At 39.8% G+C, this 17,180-nt stretch overlaps 1 protein-coding gene across 7 annotated transcripts in view; it reads left to right on the plus strand.

Annotated features, from left to right (window-relative positions):
* LOC144126116 (uncharacterized) overlaps window positions 1–17,180 on the plus strand; it is a 208,794-nt gene that overhangs the window by 147,822 nt on the left and 43,792 nt on the right. Inside the window, exons 5-6 of one of the 7 annotated variants that reach the window (XR_013313452.1) lie at window positions 5,232–5,654; window positions 13,015–16,576. The exons of 3 other annotated variants lie outside the window; for them this stretch is intronic. Coding sequence is in view for 3 of the 4 variants with exons in the window: in XM_077660060.1 (XP_077516186.1) it covers window positions 343–851 (509 nt within the window). In the remaining variant the exon portion in view is untranslated. Of the gene's footprint in view, window positions 1–342; window positions 9,216–13,014; window positions 16,577–17,180 lie in introns of those variants that run through there. 3 more of the 7 variants (XM_077660071.1, XM_077660060.1, XM_077660064.1) reach the window with 3 other exon arrangements.

A 17,180-nucleotide genomic window follows, 5' to 3' on the forward strand; every position in this document is an offset into this window, starting at 1 on the left:
GCTCTCTGGTAGGTCAGTGCCATTTTTTAGTGTCTTTAAATTCAATCAGTTCGCTTGACGACCAGTTTTTAAGCTAAGGGGTAGTGGCATAATTGCTTGAAATGCACACTTCCAGCCAACAAAAGCTAGTTCTATATATATATATATAGTTTCTATTCAGAGTTTTCATCTACATCATTAGCTTTGAATTTCATTTTGTCCTAAAACTATGTTTGGTAGGATTTTGATTTTTATCTGTCTTATTTCTGTAGCACTACTACAGTAAATTTTGTTTCGAAAGTGTGTTGGGTGTGTACCGTGGATCAGTATAATAAAGCACTGACAAAGCAAAAAAAATTTCAGAGCTTGGACTCTATGAAGAGGAGGAGGAGGAGGAAGAGGAAATTGACACAGACGGTGACATCACTGATGAGGACGAGCCGCCTGAAGAGCTTGGTGACACCCTTGCAACAGCTGCCCAGGAGGAGGATTCTCCTTACGCATCTTCAAATCAGTCCCTGTCCATGTTGTCTATGGCCCAGCAACATCAGCCTCGCCACAGGCCTTCTCCAGAGGCTTCCTTTGAAGTGTCTGAGCCTTCTCATGACTTTGGCTATGACCTTGAGCCATCGATGCGGTCTCCTCTCAAGCGCATTGTGTGCCCCATCTGCCTGCACACATTTGCCAACAAGGCCAACTTCAAGCGTCATCAGCTGCTACACTGGCCGGTGCGACGAAAGTTTCCTTGCTTTCTCTGCCCCAAACAGTTCAACTGGCCCGACGACGTGAAGCGGCACATTCGGAGTGTGCACCAGCTCAACGTAGACCCAAAGGGCGGACGAAAGCAGATTCCACCTGGCACAGTACTGTGACGCGAGCTTTGATGCAGTGGCAGAGGGATACATCTGTCGCCCATGTCGTCAGCAGGCCACCAGAGGCGTGTGTGTGTCTGTGTGCTACTGTACCTGCTTTGGGGTTGTTAGCCTTGACGAATGGCTGCTGCATGTGTGCATATATGGTGTGTGGCTTTCCATGTTGTTGACCCACAGAAGCATTAGGCTACCCCACACGAACTTGCTGTAATGGCAATCTTGCCTTGAAAGGTAAGGTGTGGCTTGTGGGTTCGATTTGTGTATCTGTAAAGTGCAGCACCAGTCTATTAGTGCTGCTTTTTTGTATCTCAGGTGTGCTGTGACTGTACTTTCTGCATAAGCACTGCAGGGCTATGGTGTTGCCTGACATTAAACTGCTACAGCTGCTCCAGTTGGAACACATCTGCCCTGATGCACCAGTTTGTAGGCAACAGTTGGTAGCACCAGTTGGTAGGTAGTAGCGGATGGCTTCTGCGCTTTAGAGCTTTGCTTTACTGTGCCTCTGGAAATTGGTTGCTATCTAGGTTTTTTTTTGTTATTGCTGCCTTTAAATGCTTGTTTGGAGCAGGACTAAATTCAGTAGGCAGTCTTTAATTTGAGCTCACTTAATTTGAAATCTGGTTTACTGAAACTGATGCCACGGCCTTGTCAAAATCAAGTGTATAGAAAATGCTTCCTTTAATTCTGCATAATTTAATCAAAATTTTCCTCCTCTTTAATTTCTAATTACCGAGAGTCAACTGCATCAAAGTACACTTTCTACTTTAGTGGCAGGCAAAAGCATGAAGCATTATGTACAATCGGTAAAGCACAAAGAAAAGCATCGCAGTAAGCCGCACTATGAAACAGACAGAGAAGAGGCTATTGTACACTGGTCTATCTTGTGGGCATAATATGTATTTTGGTCTTTTCTTTGTTCGCTGAAACATTAATGGTTAAGTTTACTAACATTCATGAGCATGCATTCAGATAAGTAGCTTGAAGTTTTTTAAAACATTTGCAGACGCCTAACATTGGAGTGTTGGCTAGATTGAGAACACCTCTGCTGGTAATGAAAAAAACGCTACTGTCCCTGAAAAAAGTTATAGTTAACATTTAGAGCTGTGGCCCAGTTTAGAAAATCAATCTAAGCTATACTTTGGTATCTGTTCTCACTTTTCATAATTACTGTTTATTTGCCTACTCATTTGTGAAAGTCTGGCTGATCCAGAGGCAAAAAAATTGGCGGTGGTTCAGCTCTGGTTAAACCTGGAGTGATGCGATAGCTACAGTTGGCCGAGTGGAACTTGATCACATGACCAACCACGTGATCAGCCACGGCACCGTGCCGCCGGCAGCTGCTCCGCACCCCGTGACCTACCACGTGACAGCGGGTGGCGCAGCCACAGGGTGGCGGTGCCGCCACGCTGAAGGCTCAAAATGCTACAGTAATGTTGCTGTTGCTACAAAATTTAGTGATGGTTCTAGATTTCTGAATGATGTAAACCAGAAGTTGGTGCTCTTGTGAGCTCACTCAAACCCCTTGTACTTGCTTTATTTTTTATTTTAGGTGGGGGAGGTGCCATCTATCATCTTCATTTCTTGTTTACTGCTCTTTGGTTTTAAAAGCCACAGTGACATCTCATTTCCACATTCGGATACCTGCATAATCAGTTGATAATTGCTCCCTAACGGTAGCTCAACTCTGTTCCAGTTATGTTGTTAGACTTGAATGGAATGCTTGTGAATTTTTTTGCTTAATGCATGTGATTTTAAGAAGAAAGAAAAAATTAGTGGTTTTGGATTATTACTGTTTCTCACTGTTCGATAAATTGGACAGCATTGCAGTTGGTATGCAAATTAGGCACTGTTTCGGTCTGCATATTTAAGCATGTCTTATATGCGAGGTATAAATGCTGTGGCATTGATTTCACATAGCATGGCCACATAAAAGTTTACAATTTCCTTTGCGATGTTGCTTTTATGAAAACAAACCTGCACCTAAGTGTTAGTTCTAGCAGTGTCATGATTGTGAAGCTGATTTATGAGCACCATCTCTAGGTTGCCATGTTTTATTCACAGGAGGGCGTGGATCTGCTTGCAATCATGGCCTCGGTGAAAGGTTTGGCTTCTTTATGAAATGCTTGGAAAGCAGTTTTATTCACGATTCCTTTTATGGCAGTGACATTATTTGTGGGAACAGCAGCAAATATCTTGCTAGCCACTTTTAGCAGCATCATGAACAACCTTTTACATTGAACTAGCTGTTTGATGAATTGATATTTAAGAATTGAGTTGGGTCTCCCTGTGTCTGTTCTTATTCAAAGGCCTTTGGCATCACAGCGGCTTGTTATGGCTCAAAAAGAGTGACCACCACTTGTATGATGTGATATCTAGTTGCACTGTTCATAAGGGTGCCAGACATTTCTAGTGTTGTTGCTTTAGCTTCGTAAACATTAATATGGTCTTTCTTTTTGTTGAAGTTGTTATTGCATAGTTTATATTATTTTGTTGTGTTTCCAGGTGTTCATGTGTTCCAGCATTTTTGACTGGTACCTTTAACTATTATGTATGGCTTTGTTGTGTACTTTAGTTCACTTAAGTAAAAAATGTAAAGGTTTTTATGTTTTTCTGCCAAATTGTCTGGTTCACTACTATGCTTGACAGATTAAAAATGCAACTTTGAATGCTCATCTAAGTAAATCTGTGCCCTTGTGCGTTTGAAGTTTATTAACAATACTGTGAAGTGGTGTTATGATAGCAGTATAGGGTCCGAACTGGGGGATGCTTTTCCATTATAATTCGTTGTGCTTTTAATGCTTGAAATCACAAGAAACATGCACTGTTTTGACACAGTATTTTGCCCTCTTTTATGACAGCTGAAGGACATTATTAGGGCTCTTGGGATCTCACAAAAGCAAAATATGTTACTTGAGGCACATTGTTCGTACTTATCAAGCTATAGTGATTTTTTTGTTCATATTGATTCCAATGCTAAGATCTATGCATCTCTGGTTGTGAACCACACATTTTGGTAGCAGATGTTGAGAACTCAACTTATACATTCCAAAACATTTCTAGAAATGACGGTGTACTTGCTTTTATACTGGCATTTGCATATTCTGTTGTGTAGATGTTGTTAGGTTGGTAATATTTTACAGTATATTTATGAGTTGTGTTTGGTAGGAGTACTGTTTTCTTGTCCAGAAGATCTCTCACCTTTGGTGCTTAAAACAAAACAGTATGTCACGTATTCATCGCGGTTGTAAAATCGATTTTTATGTGAAAGAGCAATTCATATATAATCCTCTAAACAAGTGGTTGATAGCTTGCAGCACAACATATTTCGGTCGCTTTATTTAACTGTCAGATGTCATAAACATAGCTCTCCATTTTCTGCTGTGCTTAGGTCTATTGCTGTGCCGTCTTGACTTTTGCTTGCATTTATTGAGTGTGTATTTTGGCGTTCGAAAATATACATTTCTTTATATTGTTCACAGTTGATTACATTTGTTGGCGTGTTTTACGAATTTTAGCTAGTTCACTTGACAGTTCACAGCTGAAGTATATATTGTTGCAGAGCAATAAAGGTTTATTTAGTCCTTGAAAATAATAAGGTTGTGTGCTTTTCATTTTTCGTTAGCAAATGTAGATTATAAGGTTGTTTGCTTGGTTGTTGCCTGGACATGCGTTGCTTCATAGACCATTTAAAGATGGTCAATGTTTGGGCATTTTGAAGGGTATTACTAAAACATAGAAATTGAATTTGGGCAATTTGAGTACTTGCATGCATGCTTCAGTGACCTGAAAATACGTGTTGGCTTTATCATACCTGTGCTCTACTAAATGTGAACCTTGTCAAAATATACTAAATTGCAAGCACAGGTGACCTATCTGTTTGTGAAAAGTTGGGCTAATTCTGGGACAGAATGTGTGCATTAATTTATGGCTCCCTTTTATTTCTTCTGTGCATCAGTTTATTTTTCTTATTTTTTTTGTTATTTTTTCTTGCATGTTCAGGTAACACTCCCAAAGTATAATATTAAATTAACTGCCATTACTGCTTTTCTTTTTTTTTGCAAACTGTGTGAAGTGCCGCGAATCTTGGAAAGCTGTGCAATTTCGCAGTGCTCTGTATTACCATTAGAGCACAAGCTGTGTGCTACTGCTGTAGAAATGCCTTTATGAGCCCTTTTGTGATTCCTAAAATCGGAGAGACATCCTGGCACTTCTCTTTCGCTCTAGTTTTCTGTATGTTTTTTCTGTGAATGTTAAATGTCCAAGGGAGCCTTAAGGCATGCTTTTTTATGCAATCGCTTGTAAAAATGCATAGACTTCTCTGCATAGTTTATTGATGCCCTTAAACTTGCCATCATGACACTCTGCCGTTGTTTGTTGCAGATGTTGCGGGTGTACCTGCAGGTTCCAATGCAAAAGAGAGAGCCACCAGAGTGCAGCATCTTGTAGAGTCGCTGCTTTGGCCACCATTGCCGTCACGTGAGAAAGAAGAGGTGCGGTTTCCCTGTGACATCTGCCACAAGGACTTTTCGACGGCCTACACCATGCGGCGCCACCGTGCAATCCACAACCCAAACTTTCTGAAACACCAGTGTGAATTCTGTCCTCGAAGGTTCAATTGGATTGACAACCTGCGATCGCATATGCAAGGTGTGCACGGTGTTGTCTTGCAACAGGGTCAGAGGGGACGGCCCAGGTGTCGTAACCGCAGCAGCCCTGACCACCAGACATCAAGTTGAACAGGATAACTTGGATTTTTCAGTGCTCAAATGAGCTCATAATGGATGCAACATGACCAACTCAGTGGTGAGTTTCAAACATCTGTGTTTAGTTTCTTTACTCTGATGTGCAGAGACATTCCTTGTGAGCAAGAGACTTTTGTGGGGATAGTTACTGTCATCAGTAGCGTAGGAACTTTTTTCTTCTCTCTCTTTTTGTTCACAATTTAAGGTGGACAGTGCACTTTGTACTTGTGCGATGCTTTGACTAAAGAATGAAAGTGAGAAAATCAGTGCACCATATCTCATTACGTGAAATCGTATGCTTGTAGTTGCTAGTTGGCTGCAACAAAAAGGTCAAAGACAGCTTTTGTGTTTCTCTAAGTCACTTTGAAGAAAGAGCTGATGCGGAATGATCTCAACAGTTGAAATCTGCACGAAATGTTTTACTCAGTTTGGAACTACCAACTGTAAACCAGATTACAATCATTCTTACAGTCTGTACCTTTGTTCCAGCCACTTTGGCCAAGAGTGGGCTAGTGTATTTTTGCAAGTACCGAGTGTACCCCACAACCTTTTTGTTTGTGGTTTTTGTGTCATTAGAACGTACAGACTGGTGCTGTAGTGCTGGTCCACAAAGAGCACACAGTGCATGGCAGGTGCTGCTTTTACTAATCTGGCAGCATAGTTTATTTTTCACTCTTTTCTTGCTTACAGTCCACATTTTTTAGTTCCTGCAATCCTCTTCATTGTAGCTCCATAGGCATTTGAACACAGGTTCTCACACTCTGTGCATATTGTTAACATTTGTGAACTGGCTGCATTAGTAACCCTTCTCAGCATTTAGACAGTGAACTTTCCTTGATTAGAGTCTAGGGATTATGTAAGCATGTGCTTGCAGTTGATGCGGTGCCTGCTTCACAAGCTTTGGTCTGAAAATACTGAGATTTATGTAAGCCATTCTCTGCCTTTAGTGCTTTTTTTTTTAATGCATTCTGGCATCAAAGCTGGAGTTGTGGCATCAAAGCTGGAGCTAATAGTTGACGGTATCCGTTTTAGATTCTTGTCTGTTGAATCATATTTATCAAGATTTTTGATAAGTACGTGTATAAGCTGAATGCAGTGTTAAGCTTATATTAGAGGGGCCCTCGAATTCACTTCGTTTGAACTGTTTGGAACAGTTCAAAACAATTCACATTGAGCTTTCTTGCTTCTGCCTATGATTGTTGTTGGGGCAGGGGTGTTGTGTAGCATGCATATGCTGGTTGTAGCTCAGCGCACTGCTCTCTTTCTGATGTCATTTCAATGCTGGCAGCTCTTAGTTCTTCTTGGGTTGGGGCATTTTTTTGCTTCTTTGACTTCTGCTTCCTCAGTCTTCGAACCATGGCTGATTAACAGAAGACAGCACAAGACGATTTGTACCGCTCAGAGGGCTTGCTTACTCATGTTTCTGTGACTCTCTCTTAAATATTAATTTCTTGGTTTCTGTGTCAAATCTACAAAGCAGTAAGGTGAGATTTGAAAAAAAGGAACATGACCTATGGTTTATTTTCTGTTAAGTGAGCCACACAAAAACATCCAGGCACTCTTGTGGCTAAACTTTACAGAGCAACTAGAGCAATGCTTGATATCTGCTGTATGAAGGTAAATTGCAAAGTGTAAGGAATCCTGCTGTAGTGTAGCATCAGAGCCTGACAGAAGAGCCGGTGCTAGCACATCAATGTTATATTATACACATTACAGCACATTAAAGTGTGCTTCTGGTCAACACAGTCGTTTCTATTACGTGGAATAGTGTTAGTTGTCATGGCAATCCATGTTGCTGTTACCAATGATGGGGGTAGAGCTTTTCATGAATTGAAAGGCTTGGTGGGGAGAACAGTCAGTGATCTGGTATTGTCTGTGTGCTTATAACTTAATTTCATGTCACTTAAAGTAACTAGTTGGCCTTTCCATGTTATGTCACATGTTGAGATGTATTTTTATTCAATCTTGCTTCCCACGGAGATCTCTGCAGGGGAACACAAAATGAGGACAGTGGTAGTGAATTAACAACACAGAGCCAGGGTATGCGAAAGCCAGATTTAAAAAAAGAGAGAGAAAGAGGAGTGACAGATTACTGTAGCTGCCTGTTGCATAATGTTGAAATCAGAATCTTGTCACATGTAAGTAATGATTTTAAACCACATTTACTTTTTACTGCTCCATTCATTTCATTTTTATGAACTTGGCTTTTACTTTTGGTGAAGGCTTTTCTTCACTCAACACCGTTTTGCGAAGTCCAGTTGCAGCAATTCTTTTACTGTTGTGCATTTCTGTCTCTTGGATTGTACAAAAATGTTCCTCCAGATAAAAAAATGCACTTCTATTCTTTATAAGAGGTATTGATAAACTAGATTGATACTTTTTGATGAAATGGGTGCAATTTTACTCATTTCTCAGAGTGTAAAAACTGTTAACAGCATTTACATTGAGGCTTTATTTGTCCTGCATTCATTTATGGTTTGTTTACAAACAAGAATGTATGTTATGTAATCAGTATGGGAAATTTGTGTGCAATGCAAAAAACATTAAGCTTATCAGAACGTTTACAGAATGTTTTTTTGGCCTGTGTAGTTGCACAGATTTTTTATGTTTCATGTTTTTTCTCATGTAGGTTTTTTTTTTTTTTGCCTTCATGTCAGCTACCATGTAATGAATATGCTATGAAGCCACTTTGCGACAGCAGTGGTCATAATGCTAAGAATGTATTCTTTAATCAACATTTCACTATTATAGCATATATATTGATTCCTTACTGTATAGATCTGTAGTTATTGTTTGCTATCATGGGTGTCTTACCAGAGAAGCTGGTTGCAACATTAAAGGTAAATACAGAGGTGTGCCATATGTATTTGCATTTGTATCATGGCAGCTTGTCAATTGTCCATTTGTAGTATTTCTATTTTGTGATATGTAGGCTTTTTATAGACTGTGGAGGCTGGTAATCTTAGCTCCTATAATACGGTCCTCTGTCTGCAGTTTCGCAGTCATGGATTCACTTCACTAATATCTGTGGGTTTATTTGCATCTCAAGTTCCTTTAGCTCACACAGTCACTCACGAGAAAGACTTAATCCGAATTCACATTACTCATGTCTTTGTTCACAGCATGCAGCCAAGTTTTGGCGGTTGTTTTTCTGGTCAATAGACAGGATTTGAGATTCTCAACATGTCTTGAAAAAATTAGACATTTTCATCGTGGCCACATATTTGAGTGCCTTCTTCACAGTGGCGTACGAAATAGATCCAAAGAGCCAAGCAGCTCACTGTGCTAACCTGTCACTGAGCAAAGTTTGTCTATTGCCAGCCATGTCCAGCGTACAGCGGAAGTTAGTCATTTGTTTTCATGGATTGCCAATAGTCAGTGCAGCAGGGCCGCCCTCTGAAGAGCATAGGCTGTCTGTGATAAGAGAACAAGCCTGCATTTCTAATTAGTTTTGCGTTACTGACACACATTATTGATGTTTTATTATTTTATTTTTCTGGATTTATCTGTGTACTACCATGTATTTTAAATCAAAAGTAAGACTCGAGTTTTACTTTGTTCTTACTGTGACATGCTTGTAAATGTTTTGTATGCTGTCCTAATAAAAAACAAAAAGAAAGGATCTGAGGTGAATTAATGCTGCAAGTTTGTTCTCGTGATCAATTGCTAGCCAGCATTTCATAATTTGCAGCTCAGTCAGCATGCAGTTAGGCTTATTGATTTAATGGCTGTATTTGTCTAGTTTTTCTGACAGGAAGCAAATTTTTTATTAGTACCAGAATGTATTTTTGTTACTATTTGAGATTTTTTTCTGTAATGTTTGAGCTCCAGAGAGAGACATTGCAGTTGGCAAGCGTGCATGTGTGAGCATCTATCGTAGTGGTTCATATTGTGTCAGATGCATTGTGATGCTGTGGTACACATACACACTGTAGCGTAGTGTGGCCCACGATGGCATGCACATTTCTTGGGCCATTCTAGTATTAATAACAGAACATATGCAAATGTGCGGTTTCTGCCTGACCTTCTCTATCAAGCCTTTGTTAGCGAACATAAAAGATATAAAGCAATGAGTCGGGCAGCTTTGCTTGCAACTTAAATCACATGTTCAAAAAAAGGATTAAAACACATTTATAATACTTTTGTGTATGCCATTGTGGAGCAACACATGTTCTCATTGAAAGCACGGGCCCCACAGTGTAGGTAATACTTTCCACATTTGATGTACACAGTCACAAAATGTTCGTAGTTTATGCAGCAAGACTCCTGACAATACTGCACAATGGTAATGGTCTGGGCTTGCGAGTTGGCCATCCCTTGTTTTGCATCCTCTGTGCAGCATGTTCTCTTCCAAAGCCCTGATCTCTTGCCTTAGCAGTTCATTATTTCTGCCGAGGTGTGGGACACACGGGCGACATTACTTTCATGCAAACTTTTTAGAAAGTTTTGCTATAGTCTTGCAGTGAAATATTCATCATGTAAGTGTCCCTTTTGCTTTTTTTTTTTCACAGCGCGCTTTTTGTTGCAAGATTATGTTGGTTGTGCATGCATTTTAAGTTGTCCCAGATGCACGGTTTCTGGTTAAATCTGTTTTACTGCATCTACATAATTTTATGTACTGTGTTTTTGCCATATTTTTTGGGACATTACACTTTTTATTCTGTTATGCTGAGACTTATCTTATTGATAGAGCACTTCTGTATAGGGTTGTGTTTTGCAGTTTTGTTGCATAATTTTGGAACTCTGTGAAAGAAGCAATATATTGCGCACCTTACAGGTTGTATCAACATGCACTGAAATGCTGTGGTTAAAGTGTTAATGGTACAAATTTTTCTTAATTATATGTGCCCAGTGCATGTTATCATCAAGGTGAGCTCTTGAGCTGTTCATGAATGTGTTGTGTTGGTGTACTGTTGTGCTTACCTCTCTGTGTTAGATGCATTTTTATAATGCTTGTTTTTTATGTGCATGTATGATTCATTTGTAGCATCTTCATTGCCAAGTTAGTGCTCCCCATCCATTTGCACAGTGTGGTGCTCTCATAGAGGACAAATTTTTGCTGCTTTTGTTCTGTGCACAAAGTCATTCTGTCTAACTTGCAAATGCTTGTCTTTACCATTGCGAACAGCTCAGTATCAAGCCTCATTGCATGCATTTTTTTTTCTTTTTGTAATACTTATTGCACAGAATTTTATTTTGTTGCATGAATGTTATTCGAAAAATTTTTCAACCAGATTTTTTTTATTAGTACTGAATGGTAGTGCTGTTAAAGTGTTGATTCTTTTTATTGCCTGGTCGCATGAAAAGCAAATGAATGCATGTGCTGAAAAAAAAGTCACTTCTTTCCATGCTGCTTTGGTGGTGTGTTTAAACGGACACTGGCGACAACTCCATCCAGTTATTACTCTCAGTAAAAATTGTTGATGGCCTAACTCTGTTAGGCCAGGATATGCGTAGAGAAAGCGCAGCGACTTCTGGATCGGAAGAGTTAATATATGAAACCCGTGCATTCACTAAATGCTCCTTTATTCATGACTAAACCTTGAGCCGTCGTGGCAGAGCGGTAGCGTCTCCGCATCAAACACCAAAGGCCCTGGTTCGATTCCCAGCCTCGACACAGGTTCTTTTTTTTTTATTATTCAATGAGTGTGCGGGGGTTTCAGTGGCTCCCATAGATGCCCCACCGAATACGTTGGTTAGCGGTTAAGCGCGTAACGACGGGTAAGGGTAAGGGCGGCTCCATGGCGAGACGCGCGGTGGACGTCGTGCTAGATGGCATGGCGAGCGAGCGGCATCCACCCAGCTGTGGCGGTTGCTAGGCAACGGCTCAAGGTCTGTCTCTGTGCCTCCTCGGAGCACTGCCACAGCAAAATCGCAAGTTCGTGGCCAGTGTAGCTTTCGCTACAAAAATTGATTCTCTTCTTTCTGGCTATGTTGAGATTCGTGTGGCAACAGAAGTCATTGATTGCTGAGAAAATCTCATTTCAAAATCTTTCCACCTGTGATTCAAACTCATGACATCCCAACCGAAATGGACAGGTTGCCACCGCTTCGAAATGAATGACAGTGTGGCATAGCCTCTGGAGTCCACGACCAAAAATCGGCATCATTTTGCATTTTTTGGTCTTTTCTAGCGTATAAAACCTTTCTTTTCGGTGAATGCAGTTTCATTCGGATTAAAATGTGATACCCTGTCTATGTAAGCCAACTTCGATTTGTCGTCGGTGTCCCTTTAATTATTTAGACTTAGGAACAGGCAGGTGGCAGCAAAAACCTTTGCTCACGTAGTTGAACACTTCTTCAGAGACCATATGCAGCACCTCATGAATTGTATGAATGAGTGGTGTAGTCAACAAAATAGTTAATAGCGACGAACCAGATATGCTAAACATTTTGGAAATGTCTGTTTCACAGTGGGAGCTGTTTCTTGTGTATTGCAAGTTGCATGCATGCCGGTGCTTTTAGCTCACTGCATTCAGATGCATTCTGAGACTTTCTGTGGATACATACAGGTCAGCTGCTTCTAAGTTTCTTCTCAATGGTACTGCCTCAAAAATTAATTTTTTTTGTGTGAAACTTGCCTAAACCTGGTCATATATTTTAATAGGAAAGACTGTGTGGTCACTTGGCTATATTGTTCCCCAGCTGCATATCAGCAGCCTCTTTTGTAACACTAATGTGGTTAGAATGCGGAATACAGGCATGACGAAGTTGCATCTGAAGAATTGCTCTTTTTTTTTCTTGGCTACAACTGAAACCTTTTTGTGCTTTACTGTTGTGCTGCTTTCCTGGCACTACGGCCACTTTTCTACCACATCCGTAGCTTGGAGTACTTATTTTATGGAGGAAACAGCCACTCTTCTTAGCAGGGCTTGTTTGAATGACTAAGCATACATAGCGATAGCTAGTTGTCATTAAAAATAAAATAAATGTATGTGATGGAGAAAATAAGAAGCAGCACATATTTTCATTGGTTTCTAATTTCTTGAAACAATATGAGCTGAATGGAAGTATTAGTGAATACAAGAACATTATAAGGGCCGAGTATGTTGATGCTTTTTAGTAGCAAAAATGTGAAATTTTTCAAAAGCTTTCAGAAGCCTAAAGCTTTACTCATTGGCTTAAATGCAATAAATAAATATGTTAGTGGGCTAGGCAGCCTTTCAGTCAGCTTTTTAACCCTCCAGTGATCACGCCTGAGATGTTTTATTAAGTCATAAATTGCATGAAGGCCTGAGAAACATGCCTTTAGTTTCAGTCTGTAAGGCGGTAACAGTGGGCAGACTCTCATTGTCACCACTGCAGCTGGTTTTGGGTTTCTTGCTTCCCATTACACATGTATGGGCTTGTAAAAACTTGTGACGATGCAAGGATAGTGCAGAGTATGCAGCAAAATGAAATTTTCTTATTTGCCCCTTTAGGCTCCTCCCATCCTGTGTTGCAGCAGCAACTGTCTGGCAAGGAACTGGTTCGTAGCAGCAGCAGCAGCAGCGGCAGCAGCAAAGCGGTGCGATGCCCAGTGTTCACTTGTGAGCTCTGTGGCCAATCTATGACACATGCCTACAGCATGCAAAGGCATCGACGTCAGCACTTGACAAAGCCCAAGTCGTTTGCCTGTGATGTCTGTGGTCGTCGTTACAACCGCCGGGACAATTTGCTTGTGCATTGCCGGACACATTACTCGTGACGTTTGAGGTGCGGTTTGCCTCGTTTCTGACAAACAGCCTTCTTGAGAGTGGCATGGAAGAACTGAAACTTGGCAAAAACAAAAAATTGTTGTGCACATTTGTTTGCTTTTCTCAGGGAATATCCTAGTGACATTTGCATCACAACTGGCAAGCTTGATGTTTTCACAGGAAAAAGCATTGAGCTGTTTGCTACCATACTTACTCATGATAATTGTGTTAATGGGAATGCAACACAGGAAGTTATGTTGTTCATAATGAAAGTAGTTCCTGTCAACTTTGAATAATTCAGACTTAAAGCAGACTGAAAATTTGACTTAAGCAGAAGCTTTTTAATTCACCTGATTTTGATGGGACCAAAGTGGCAGTTTTAATTAAGCAAGCTCAAATTAATGAGGTTGCATTATACTGTTAAATAAATAATGAAAAGGGGAAAATGGAATTCCACTAAAAGTTAGAAATAGGACATGTATTATGCAGTCCATGTGTGCAAATTGCTTTCTTCAGCAAATTTGCCCAACTGATGAGTTGGTGGGGAGTTTATTTTGTGGCTTTTGCCGAAAGGCTGCACTGCCACAGTGGAAGAAGGAATGAATTCTAAAGGACCTGATGACTGACTTAGAACGGGTACTGAGTAATGGTGACAGTGAGGAAATCTTGCTTTATAGTAGTAGAAGCCAGCATTGTAATACTAGTTAAGCCAAAAAATTTTAATTTGACACAGGAAATGGTGTAAAAGGAAATGAAGTGATTTTCTTCAGCAAAACTTTGGTACTATCACTGTATGCTATTACGTGGCCAGATAACGTGGCCAGATAGATTTTGATAAGTACATCGTGGTTTTGGTGTTAAAAATGTTTGTTATAGTTACTTAGCATTTACACTGTCTAATGAGCACATTTTGCTGTGAAGAAAGTTTGTTGAAGATTGGAACTGCATTTGTGTTGATGAGTGGAATGGTGGAATAGCGACAGCCCTCATAGCATGGCAACATGCGTCAGTGCCTTTGCATGTATGCATACATAAAAAGAGTGCACAAACATGTATATATTTGCTCAAAAGTAGCAAAACAGTCCTGAAGACATGTGCCAAGACTACAGTAGCCCAGTTCAGCACAAAATTACTTTCTTGAACTTGGTGCTGCATCTCTTTTTCAGTTCCTGAATTTTGCCAGTTTCTGATCGACATCAAGCTCATATGCCTATTTTTTCCAGCATCAAGACACATTAAACAGAGTATGCCCACTGATTGAAATTATTTTTAGATATTTTTGGCAGTATTTTTCATGCAGCTAGTGGTGAATTAAGTACTTTGAATGCAAACTATCAATTCCACCCAGAAATCTGGCCCCTTATGTAGCTATCAGTTCTTTAAGGGGCTATTTCCATTTCATTGGCACGTAAACAAAACCAGTTGCATCAGCGTTTTTATTCTAAGAGTTCATGAAATCCTGATTAAAGTGCTCATTATATGTGATGTTTTGGTCATATTTTAAAGCATTTTCACATAGAAAAAGTGACCTACACGAATGATTTTATTGTAATCATTGAAGTAGTGGCATTATTGGTTATAAGAACGCCATTTCAGTGCTCTGTCCTCTCACTGTCGAATTATTTGAATAGTGCCAGCAATGCAATACGTCTCTGAATGCTTGTAAATTTAAATGGTGCTGTCCCTTTATATTGGATACTAATACATTCACCATCAGGCCATAAGAATTATTGTTTAGTAATGGCAGTGGCATAACATTGGACTGGCATGTAATCAAGGAAAGTCTTCTTTGAAAATTGTTACTGTTGTCTTCTCATTTTCACTTTTGTGCACCAAAGGCTTCGGAATTCATTACTCTGTTAAATGTAGCAATATTTCCCTTTATTGTTTCAATCAAGAAAACAGCTAACTACACCAACTAGGAGCTGCAATATTGATGTTGCTTCTGGACTTGTTCAGCAGCTCTGAGCAATGAATCACTAAGAAATGGAAGGCCAGCATACCCCTGACAACTGCATAGCTCGTGATGACTGTCTGCGTGTGCAATAAATTTTTGTGTGAATGGACGTAACAGTCATATACATAAGTGGCCTTGTTGCTTCTGTGCATACATCTCTAAAGTACAGAAAACTATCAGAGCATTACACTCACATATTTTCTTTCAAGTGTAAGAGGCTGTCCTGTCTGCCTTTTTTTCATAATCTGTCAGAAAAAATCACTGTCCAGATGTCCGGGCTTTACAGTATGAAGCAAGGTGTGCATTGACAATTTTTGTTTTCTTTCCTAAAGTTATTTCCATTTTCTCTCAACTAGCCATTACTGCAATTCATTGTTTGCACTTTCTGGAGTTTGTAACCAATGTGTGGGTTTTTGAGCACCACATTTCCACACGGTAAATCACTCCTAGTGTTTTGTAGTTTGCGCACTTATTTGTTTCAATCCAATATGCTCGGGCATAGCAATGCTAGTTGTCTTTTTTTTTTTTTCAACGTGGGTTCTTAATATTGCATTTAGCCTCTTGAATTTGAGCACTGGGAAAAAGCTGTATGTAGGCAGATAGGCAGATTTTTGCCTTTTTGAAGGTTTCGTTGCATTGTGCAACTACTGTATTGTGCATGTTTGTCTGAGCATTATGTACATTATAAATATTTTCATTTCATTTGCAGCTGCACCTAAAGATAGGTACCGGCTTAAGTTATTTTTATTTATTAATGCACAAGAAGTTTACAGCAGCCACTAAGAAACTGTGCTGACCACCTTTGAATATGAAAAATCAGCCGCATGCAGTGAAAGGAAGCCCCTTGGTTCAAAACAGCAAGCTACTAGCTGCCAGTGGTTACTATGCTTGGCACTTACATCATACCTTTTAGAGTACTGTTGGTTCTGCATGTGTACAATGTGTCAGGCAGGAGGGATTGCTTGTGGGAAATTTTATAGCACATGCATTTTTCCTTTGATGCATAGTGCCTGTGTTTTAAAGGATTTGTATTTGGTCTAATGCCTTGCTGAAAAGTGTAATCAAAAGGCAAAACTTTTGTATGTTTTCTTCCCCTCAGATGCTAAGCATTTTCACATTTCTTTTTTTTTTGTTATAATGTCGTCTTGTTAATAGCGTGGCAATTTTTTATGGTGTCATTGGTGTGGTTTTGTCTTTTGGTGTTATTTTTTCTCTTTAATGTTGTTTTATTTTTGTTGGAGTTGTGGTATTTATACGTGAGCAGTTTTTAATGGCTAACTTTAGTGTCGTAACCTGCAACCGGTGTTTTGTAAAGGGTTGGAAATGAGTGAAATAAAAAAGAGAAGGATACTTTGTTGCTTCTTGCTTAAATAATTGCTCAGTAAAAGTTACCACTGGTATCGTGATGTTTGATACAATGACTGAATAGCATTAGTACATTGATAGTTGCAGCACCAGTAAGGCTGGCTTAATGACTGCTTGTGTTGCCTCTTACTGGTGGTATGTAGCTAGTACTGTGTCAGCATTGTGTGCAGTCAGAGATGGTAGAAGGAATGCCTTTAATCAATCTCATAATGGCATAACCGGTAAGAGTGTACCCTTATCTTGTTAAATGCCTTTGCACCGACTCCCAAACTTTTTCAATGCGTGCTTATTTTATGAGTGCAGTGTTATGTGGCATTACCAAATGCTTGAGTGCCATCATGACTTTAAGCCATTATTGAGGCCAGCATTCATTGATTGCCTTGTTAGGGAATCATGCAGGTATTTTGTTCGATGAGATTGTAACATACTCTTTGAAGTTGTATTTCATGGTACTGAAAGAGACAAAGAGCCTCAGGAGAGCCCACAGTTGAGTGGGCTTACACTCACTGTGGTAAACAGTTGAATGTTAGTATCAGTTGGGCAACAAAATTTGCATAATTTATGTATGAAAGCAGTGAAAATTTGTTCT

The sequence above is a fragment of the Amblyomma americanum genome, chromosome 3, assembly GCF_052857255.1.
Source record: "Amblyomma americanum isolate KBUSLIRL-KWMA chromosome 3, ASM5285725v1, whole genome shotgun sequence".
In the NCBI taxonomy this organism is placed as follows: Eukaryota; Metazoa; Arthropoda; class Arachnida; order Ixodida; family Ixodidae; genus Amblyomma; species Amblyomma americanum.